This window comes from Teleopsis dalmanni, chromosome X, assembly GCF_002237135.1.
Source record: "Teleopsis dalmanni isolate 2A chromosome X, ASM223713v2, whole genome shotgun sequence".
Lineage (NCBI taxonomy): Eukaryota > Metazoa > Arthropoda > Insecta > Diptera > Diopsidae > Teleopsis > Teleopsis dalmanni.
The window spans coordinates 84,161,984-84,172,838 of NC_051848.1; the positions used below are offsets into that span (position 1 = coordinate 84,161,984).

At 32.5% G+C, this 10,855-nt stretch overlaps 1 protein-coding gene across 1 annotated transcript; it reads right to left on the minus strand.

The window, feature by feature from the left end:
- Positions 1-9,542: 9,542 nt before the first annotated feature.
- LOC119662098 lies at positions 9,543-10,555 on the minus strand. The gene is made up of 3 exons (XM_038071647.1): positions 10,161-10,555; positions 9,839-10,039; positions 9,543-9,674 (listed from the first exon to the last, which is right to left on the minus strand). The coding sequence occupies exons 1-2, from the start codon at positions 10,468-10,470 to the stop codon at positions 9,903-9,905; spliced, it is 447 nt and encodes a 148-aa protein (XP_037927575.1). The 5' UTR covers positions 10,471-10,555; the 3' UTR covers positions 9,543-9,674; positions 9,839-9,902.
- Positions 10,556-10,855: the final 300 nt, after the last annotated feature.

Genomic DNA, 10,855 nt, shown 5'->3' on the forward strand with positions numbered 1-10,855 from the left:
AAGAACTGTCAATTTTGTCATTACCTAAGATTTTAATTAATTGAGCGATTGTTTTGTAAACTCTCTAAGTAGGTGTAGCTTTGATAGAAAATAATTATTTTCTTCTGTACACTAAGTTTGAGATGAGTATAGTCTAATTATTTTAACAGTTTAAAGATAATCAACCAACAAAATACCCTTTGTATCGCAACAAGTGCACCTTCTTCTACAGTGTTTGAATATGCAGCCGATTTTAAGTTAAAAATGTTAAAAAAAGGGACTTACACTACTTCTTAGCCTCATATTTCGATTTTATAGTAACAAAGTTGCTTAACAACATTCGTTGGTCAGTTTTTAATATTAAAGAAGGTTGCATACAATAATATGATGTGCTTTTAAACTGATTCCATTTATTTCTATATTTGGAAATATATATATATTTTTAGAAAATAAAAGCTTATAAATTATTCGAAGTATATATGGTATATATTTCGTAGTTTGTTTGACTTCTTTCTCAGGGCTCAGTATTACTACAACCGCTCTTGGACACATATAAGACAGTTATTTATACTGAAATCTCTGTACAAATATAGTTTTAAATAACTATATAAATATGACATGTATATTATATACATAGGTTATCACTATCCTCTTGATAATAAAATAATTAATTTTTAAGAATGCTAAAAATGTTGAAATATTTTGAACGTTTCAATTGAAAGTTTTATTCGGCCAAAAATTCAATTAATTTAAATTCCATATAAAAAGAATTTTTGCTATTGTAGTTCACTACTTTTCAAAACCTCTAAACCTCGCTATTTAATTTTATTAATGCATAAAACTATATAAAGTTTTAAGTTATATAGAACGATATGAGTATTTCATTTATATTTTAAAAATCGAAAACTATTTGTTGTATGGAAATAAAATATTGTCAAATTTTTTGTCTCACAAGCATCCACAGTGACTTCAAGTTTGTTCTATATATGTAATATATAAGTAATGGCAGCAACCCAAATCAAAAAACTATCTTTTGGTACCAAATAGTTGCTCTTCAAAACTGGCATCTCAATTGACTTCTCAGTTTCCGCGTCAAAAAATAAAGTTGAAGAAGTGCCACAAAAACACTCGTTTAGAGCCCGTTTATACAAAAAAATTCCCCCTTACCTCAAAAATAGACACAGTTAAGACTGCGCGACAATACCCAAGAGCTCGATATTATAAATATAGATGTTAAATTATGTTAATATAAAAATTTATAAAATATTAAAGATTAATTACAAAGTCATGTTCAACTTTGTATCTGAAAATAATTTTAGTTCTAATTTCAAGTTATTATTTATTGCTGTTGGTACACGAAACGATTTTATATTGCATGGGCCACCAACGCTTAAGCTTTCGCAAATAACTGGACATATGTAATACAATTAATTCCAGTTCTTTCCAGGTTCTAGGTTCGATATTTGCAGAGATATTTGGCAAGCGCAAATTAATGTTCCATGCCAAGATATCTATTTCGAACAGCATAGGGTAATAAAGTGACAAAATAATTTAAAAAATTTAAAAAAATAATTTTAATTACGTGAAGTTACGTTACATTTTTTGTATGTTATTTAACATTACTCAATAAGTACTGTAACGACTTTTCCGGCCCTCTCTCTACACCTGGGGTATAACTCAACGAGTATACCAGGGTTCGTTATAAAAATTTAAATAAGGGACACTTCTGTGTATAGCAGCGTTTATTATTTAACAAAAAAAAAAGAAAACATTCATTAAAGTTGTGGGAAGAAATATCTAGATTCACAAGCGTAAGGAACAGTTACTCCGTTTTGTCGTAACACAAATATGGTCTATTTGATTTCGTATTCTCATTTCAAGTGATACCCACGTTTTTTTTTTTTTCCAAAAGAAAGGTTGGGAAGTAGTCACCGCGTCACTGCATCTTCGAGGATTATTGTGACATGCCCGCTTCAGTTCCATAGACGAGTAGCAGTTAAGAATGCCAGTATGTCCTTTGGAGATATGTTGCCTAATTCCGTTATAAGCGGATAGGCAATGGATAGGTAGCGAAGTCTGAGTCTTGCAAGACTATCACAGTGACACAATATGTGTCCTGCTGTTTCCTCTTCTTCGTAACAAAGTCTACAGCTATCGTCTCCAGTAATACCTAGATTCAATAAATGTTTTTTAACTCCGCAGTGTCCAGTTAGAAAACCTGTGACAAGTCGGATGCCACTTCTGTTCAGCATAAGTAGCTCCCTAGTTCTGGCTTTTAATCGAAACGGCATGGATTCTTTTGCTTGTCTGCAGGTAACTGTATTATCCCAATCATTCTGAGCTGCTCTTTTCAGTCATTCATTAGTTTTAAGTTTGAAAAAGCTCCACGAACGACTGCAGAATGGTTGTGGCCCAATATAGTATGAGGCCGCCCCTTTTCTCGCTAGTTCATCTGCTTTTTCGTTTCCCTCAAAACCGCTGTGCCCTGAAATCCATATTAAGTGGACTCTGTTCCTTTCAGCAAGGTCTTTGAGAAGTAGAAGGCATTCCCACACTATTTTTGAGGTTACTCGAGGTGAGCGTAGTGCCAGGAGTGCCGATTTACTGTCAGAAAAGATATACATGTTTTTTCCTGTGACGGGTTTACCTTTATATACCCTGAGACATAATTCAATTGCATGTACTTCAGCCTGAAAAACTGAGTTTTCTTTACTCATACTCGCAAATATTTCCTCCTTAGGTTTTACTCCATATACTCCCGCCCACACTCCTTCCATCGTTTTGGAGCCATCCGTGTACCACAGATGGTAGTCTCCAGCGAATGGAGGTATGTTCCGTTCCCATGATACCCACGCTACTTTATGTATTGTTTTATGCAGGAAAATCGCGCCTCCAATTTTGAATTCGCTTATATCACATAGCTCTACAAGGCGTTCGCAATTGTCAATTATATCACCAAGGCCATGTTTCCAATGACGTGCTTTAAGTTTTTATTTACTTCTCCGATTTTAGCATTAAGGTCGCCCATGACAATTTTAAAATCTTTCTTCGATGCTTTAGCAATTGCAGCGCTTAGCTTAAAAAGCGTCTTTATCATTTTCGTTGGCATCTTCAGTAGGCACATAGCACTGAACAATCGATATATTTTTAGAACGACACTTTAATCTTATCATCATTATGCGTTCATTAATAAACTTGTAGTCTATCACAGAATCGCGGAATTTAGCATTTACTAATATTCCTACACCGTATTGGTGTACATCATTTTCATTTGGCATGCCTGACGAACACATAACGTGATCTTTTGGGGTTCTAATTTGTCCACATGCGTTCCATCTAACTTCGTTCATGCCCATAAAGGCTAATTTGTAATTTTCAAGTATTTTTGCCGACTGGGCCAGTTTACCTGCGCTATATAACCTTTTTACACTACATGTTACAAATCGTGATCCATTTTCGTTGCGTTTTTTCGTCATCAAGTTTGGGTTCAGGTTTTCATTTTTTATAGATATTCTGGGAATTGGTTCATGCTTCAGGTACAATGATTGATCGGCCCGTTGTACCCTAACCTGATTATGGGACTGCCATCAGAGCCATCAGGTATGATTGGAAAGTTAAAAGAAAACTTCACGGAAGAAAATTTTGAGTGTGTGCCTTCGGCTTTCGCATATTCAGGCAGAGGACTTATTACGCCGGTCCTTGCTCGGCGCGTCGTCTGTAATTTGTGGTAACAGGTTCGCCACGAGAAGGTTTACCGGTCGACTTGTTGAGGAGAGGCTAGATATTGATGTATTGCGCTGTCTATGTTTTACTTCCGGAATCACTCAACCGTTTATGAACTCATTAAAGGAACATGCGCTTAATCAATTCAATTAAAAAGTGCTAAATCCAAGTCAAGTAAGAGTTCAGCCTTCCACATCTGACTCTTACGTAAGCATTGTAAAACAGTTGGAGCTCAAAAACACTGAATTTCACATTTACAAACCAAAAACCGAGAGAAGCTTTAGGGTCATATTAAGGAATTTCCATCATTCAACCGATATTGATGAAATCAAAAATGCACTTCTGGAGCAAGAACATACGGCTGTAAACTTTTGGAACATTAAACGTAGAGGGACAGGAGAACCTCTTCCCATGTTTATTATTGAACTTGCACCAAACCTAAACAATAAGGACATTTATTTGGTTAAGAAACTCTTGTATACTACAGTTACATTTAAACCAGCTCACCCGAAACGTGAAAACCCTCAATGTCCAAACTGCCAGCAGTATGGGCACACGAAAGGATACTGTCACCGCAAACCCAAATGTATCAAGTGCGTTGGAAACGATGGTTCTGTAAATTGCGAAAGGAAAAGCAGATCCAATGATGTCAAATGTGTTTTAAATGGGGGAAATCATCCGGCCAACTACAAAGGATGTCAAATACACAAAAATATGCAAAAAAAGTATCCCCAATTGAGGCCTAGGGCGCCGGAATTGCAAATTCAATAAAATCCTCTTCCTTCTCTAAACAAAAATCACATCACGAATTCTTATTCATCAGAATCATTCGCACAAATAGTGAAGTCAGACATCAGTAGCGCAACATGGGAGAAGCTTTCACCAATTCCAAATAATTTTGTTCAAGAATTCCGGGAGGTGACATCAAAGTTGAACGACTAAACAAAATTTTCAACCGATATGTATATATCATTTTTTCAGCTGCTTGGATCTAGGTTCCCGCCTAATATCTCTAAAAGGAGGACAACTTTTCAAAGCAATAAATGTACTCAATCTCCACACAATCTCAACAGGAGAACAACCCACATACTGGCCAACGGATAGAAGAAAAATACCTGACTTAATTGATTTTGCGGTATCAAAGGGGGTATGTATAGAGACAACTACCTGTTAGTCCAATTTCGGCTTGTCATCTGACCACTCCCCAATAATAATCACCCTCAATGACTGCTGTGAAATTATGGAAAAATGTGTTCTTCATAACAAAAATACTGACTGGACCAGTGACCGTCAACTAATTACAACTGGTCTAAACACCGAAGTTAGGTTGAAAACTGAATCTGATGTAACTGAAGCAGTAGAGCAATTCAACTCTTGTGTCCAAATGTCTGCATGGGAACCAACTCCACCGTTTTTTAAAAGTGTTGAGCAAGATTATCCATTTAACATTAGATACCTGATCAAAGAAAAGCGTAGGATGAGAAAACATTGGCAAAAGACGAGATTCCCTACCGATAGAACTCGCTTAAACAAATTATGTAAACTCGTTAAAGTCCTTCTTATAAAGTATAACAATAATCGCACGTCCCTATACCTCCAAAACCTAAGTGCTTCAAGTGATACAAACTATTCCCTCTGGAAAGCCATAAAAAATAATAACAGATCGATTGCTTATCAACCACCTATACGCAAAGTCGACAACTCATGGGCAAAAAGCGATATTGAAATAGCAGAAACATTCGCGATACATTTCGACCAGATGATAACCAAAATATGCCTCATATCATAAAACAAAGGATACATTTTCTACAAGAGCCTTATCAATTGGAACTTCCAATTAAAAGACATACTATTAATGAAGTTAGGGATATAATAACGAAGTTAAAAGTAAAAAAAGCTTCAGGATACGATTTAATCACAGGGATGGCCTTGCAACAGCTTCCACCAAAAGGATTTGTATTTCTCATTCACCTATTTAACGCTGTGATAATAAGGGAGTCATTCCGCCACAGTGGAAGATAGCGCAAGTCTCCATGATACCGAAACCAGGGAAAAGCCCAGAAGACGTCAAATCATATAGCTCAATAAGTCTACTTCCGATGCTGTCGAAATTTTTGGAAATCCCGTTTTTAAAGCGCCTTACACCGACTATCCAATAAAACAGACTCATTCCTGACCATCAATTTGGCTTTCCTCAAAAACATAGCACAATGGAACAAATTCATAGACTTGTCAGACATATCCATAGTACGATAGATCGTAAAAAATATTGCACTACGGCATTTATATTTCACAAGCTTTTGACCGAGTATGGCATGGGGGCCTTCTTTTCAAACTAAAACTGAAACTATACCTAAATTTTTTCATATTTATAAAATCATACCTCTCGGCAAGGCACTTTTTCATTAAGTTTGGAAACGAAACTACAGTACTTCATGATATAAGAACAGGAGTACCTCAAGGTAGCATAATGGGACCAATGTTTTATCTTTTATATACTGCGGATCTTCCCCTTACTGATAAGAGTGTTATCGGTACATTTGCAGACGACGCAGCTTTTTTATCAGTTGATAGTGACCCAATCCGTGCTTCTACCAAACTTCAAACCTGCCTTAACAATGTTGCTCTATGGATGAAAAACTGCCGTATCAAACCGAATGAATCAAAATCTCTCCAAGTAACATTTACTATAAAACGTTCTACGTTCCCGCCTGTTTTAATAAACAATACTCAATTACCACAAGCTGTAGAAACAAAATACTTGGGCATACATCTGGATAGTAAGCTAACCTGGAAATCACACATATTCAAAAAGCGTAAAGCCCTGGGTCTTAAATTACGAAACTTATTTTGGTTCCTCAGCCGAAATTCCAAACTGTCACTCGACAATAAGCTGCTTTTATACAAATCTGTACTAAAACCTATATGGAGTTATGGGGCCCAATTATGAGGTACTGCAGCAGATTCAAACCAGACATTTATCCAGCATTTTCAATCTAAAATACTACGTATGATTAAAAATGCACCTTGGTATATAACGAATAAACAGCTGCATAAACAATTACATGTTCGGACTATCAAGGAAGTAATAGCTAGCATTTTAAAGAATTACGCTCATCGCATATATAAGCGATGTCCCCTTCCAACACTTTTACCAGCCTTGTAAAACATCGAGAGACATTTTAGATATGTATATGTAGGTCACACACTTCTATTTTAAATATATATGAATATGTCACTGGGCATAGTCCATACGCGCCTTTCTTTAGATCGTAATAACTATTATTACGATTTATATTTATACATATTACTTTTTGTCATTTATACCTGACAGATTGTACTAAAATAAATGGATTTGAAAAAAAAACAAAAAGAAATTGCTCATAAAAAATCACCGTTAATAGTCATTATAACCCGAGATTCCTTTATCTTTGCGTATATCCTATGCCCAAAAGGCTTTTGTATAAGAAGGAAACTGGTTTTACAAGGGTCTAAAATTGCAGGATTTTTAAGTTTCCGGTGAGAAACGAACACTTAAACTATATAATGTGTACTATAAGACTAAATATAATAATAATAACATCACAGTTTTATTATTAATACTAAAATAAATATTAATAATTTATATCTAATTAAAATTATTCATTTTAGCTATGTATTTAGTATGAGTTCGTGATACTAATATATGTAAATTTCTTTATTTAAGTTAAGACTGCCACGTTGTCACTTGGAGATAAATATTATTTATTATTCAAAATCAACAATGTTTATTGTTAATAAAATCTGCAACCGCAGCAATAAATACTATAGTATTTAAATAGTATAGTATTTAAATTATCATCTACCTATCTACCTATACTTCAAAAAAAAAAAACATGATTAAGAAGTAAAAATCAAAGTAGTAAAAAGTTTAGTTATTTCTAATATATTTAAGTAGATGAAAAAATAAATAATTATAAATAAAAATATTCGTGAACTAACCAAAGTATTATACATTTAATATGCAGAGCCTAAGAAAAAGCTATTTAAAAATAAGTCTAAAATGCAAATTCTAAAAACCCATGGTTTTACTTGGAGGTAGAAAAACCCAGTAATCTTAAATAGAACATCCTCTCAGAATCTGAGCTGGAGATTTGTCACAATCATGCCTTGATAACCAAATACTGGTTACAAAGCCATGCCCACAGTACACTGTGATGGCTAATCACCGGAGGTAAGCACCGTGGAATGTCTAACAAGAAAATCGAATAAAAAGGCTATGCTTAACCCTGTTCTATCTTCAATACTAGTAAAATAGTCAATACATATTGAATGATTAAAAGAACAGTACTAGATAGGTAAATAAATGAGTAAATCATTTAATAAATATAAATGAATAAATAAATATCTGGTATGGGGGAAGCAATTAGTGTTATGGGAATAACTAGAATATCAATAGATATTTGAAAAAAAGTATTTTTGTAAATTAGTTTTCTATCTTCTATTAGGTACCACTTATGCGTTTCGTCTGGGAACTGCCCAGACTCATCAAAATGGAGAAAAATATATAAGTGATATAAAACATCGTCATGTTAACACTATCAGCTGATACTGATAACGTTCGTTTCGTATTGGTTTTTTATTCTGAATTTCATATTCTAGTTAAAATAATTAATCTAATTGAGAAATCTAAATAAAATTTTTAGAAATATAATAATATATAATAGGATAACCATAGATATAAGGTAATATATAACAAATTTAAGGAATAGAAATAGTAATAATAAGAAATTAACCTTAACTACATTAAAAATAAACAGTACTGATTTATAATAACCTTATAATAACAATAATAATAATATATATATTCACCAAATAAAATTCTATAGTTTCAAAAGAGAACAATAACTAAAACCAATAAATACAAAAGAATGAGTAACTAAATTAAAAACAAACAAAAATATAACTAATAACTCAATTATATTTTCCAAAATCATCTCAATAGAGTTAATAGTTAGAAGCTATTAGTTTTAGGATTGAAATATTATACTGTTTTTGAACTAAAATAAAAAGTATTATACTGCCAAAAAAAACAACATGAAAAACAAACCAACAAATGTCACAAATCCTACCTTAATGATTCTCCATTATTTCATTTATTATTGATCTTTCAGCTATATTCCTAAACAATTTTATACAAGATTTTCATAAAAATTCTATAAGCATTAAACCTATCGAGCTGTGGTGGTTTCAAAATATACTTCTAATGATAGGCAAGTCTGCTATCTAACAGCAACAAAAAAGTGAAAAGCAACTCAAATATGAGACAAATCTGGTGGCTAATAAGACTATAAAAAAAAAACAGGAAAACAAGTAAATTAAAAAGAATCCGCAAACAATTGCATGAAAACAGCATTATAAATGAGTGAAAGTGCTCGCTATCAACACTAAAAACAATAAAAAAATTAACCGTTAGTTAAGATCAAAATTACTATTGAATATTTCAGCAGTATATTGCATTTTTGCTTACATTACTAGCATTTGTCTTATGATGTCTTTAAGATAGCCGCACTACAAGTAGTGTTTACTTTGGACCTATGCTATATACTTAAGCGTATATTCTTTTCGCTATATCTACACAAATACTTTTGCTCTATGTAAGAGTTTCCGTACTGCAAAAACGAACTAAAACTTAATCGTCTGAGTAATTCTGAAAAGTATTGAACCAATATCTGACTTAAAATATAAGTAAAGGAGTAATATTCTATATCTTATGTTTTCATTTTATTGATTTGATTGAATTGTTTCAATAGTACAATTTTTTTTTTATTTATTAATTTCTTTTTTTTTGTTTCGTTTTTTTCTTTTTGTTCATATTTTTTTTTGGTTTTTTGAGGTTTTTTTTTTGATTCCTATTGAGTTTCCATAACTTCCAGTTATTGAAGCTAAAAAGTAAGTCCTCCATCATATATATTAAATAAATTTGAATGTATCTGAAATTTAAAATATAATTTTTATATTTTTGTTTCAACTTTAATAGTAAGCGAATTATTTTAATTATTTTTAATCACTAAAAGTAATTTAAAAAATTAACTTCTCTTTTTTTTGGCTTCGTTGTATATTGAATGTAAACTACCATTTCAGTTGAAGTACTTACCATTTTAATTAACAATTTTTTTGTTTTTTTGTTGACAATTTGTCAGTAAAGGCTGTTCAGGAATTTAAGAGCGATGTTCAACAGATGTAATACCATCTCCTCCGGTATAGTCTTCGTCAATTGTGGAATCTGTTAAACCGGCATAGTCCCCATTACTGTTATCAGTAACAGTGTCTTTTTGAGTCTCACCAGACGGTTCGTCTGCATATAAATTAAGAACACTATCTGAGTATAACTAACTATAACTTATTGTAAAAATCTTAAGTTTCAGCGCAATAGCTAATATTGTGAATACTCATTAGTAAGATTAGTTTACATTTACCGTTGTCCTTTATCTCCTTCTGATCCATGGTGCAATTTAAGGCCTTTGAAGAATCTTCTTCAAGAGTGGGTTCCTTAACTATTTCTGGAAATTTATTCTTTAGATCTTGAATCCTATCAATATATTTCAAAACAAAATTAAAGTAAAGACCATAAAGAGCCTCCGTCGGTTGTTTTTCCATTTCTTTAATAAATTCATTTATGGCCTTTTGATAAAACTCTATGGCTTTTTTAATATCTCCGGTATATTCTAACTCAATTGCATAGCGCAATAATTCCATAGCGTCGGTTTTATTTTGTATGGATTCCATTATTACTTTACTTTAATTGCAGATTTTTAACTTGAACTCAGTTAAAAATTAATTAGAATGAAATGTACAATTAGAAATTATTTGAAATAATTATAAGACGCGAAGTTCACTAAAGAAAATTTTAAACATGAGATGTCAAAATTTTATATAAAACTAACATGGTATACCCCCTTTTTGTCTTTATTTAATAGACCGCTTACACCATCAAGCGTAGTTACGCATGAACATAGTTTTTTCATAGGGTGTAATATATCGGCAGAAATCACGATAACATACATATCGAAAATTTTTTTGTTTGCTTTGAATTAATTTATGGAGTTTGCAAAAGATATTTAAGTTTCCACTGCAATTACAAATTAATAATTAGTACAAAAATACAGTTGTC

Bases quoted from the DNA above. Each gene is read 5' to 3' on its own strand.
- LOC119662098 (XM_038071647.1), bottom strand. From the start codon at position 10,470: ATGGAATCCATACAAAATAAAACCGACGCTATGGAATTATTGCGCTAT. The intron at 10,040-10,160 runs GTAAATGTAAAC...ATTTATATGCAG, and splicing joins GAAGGAGATAAAGGACAACG to ACGAACCGTCTGGTGAGACT.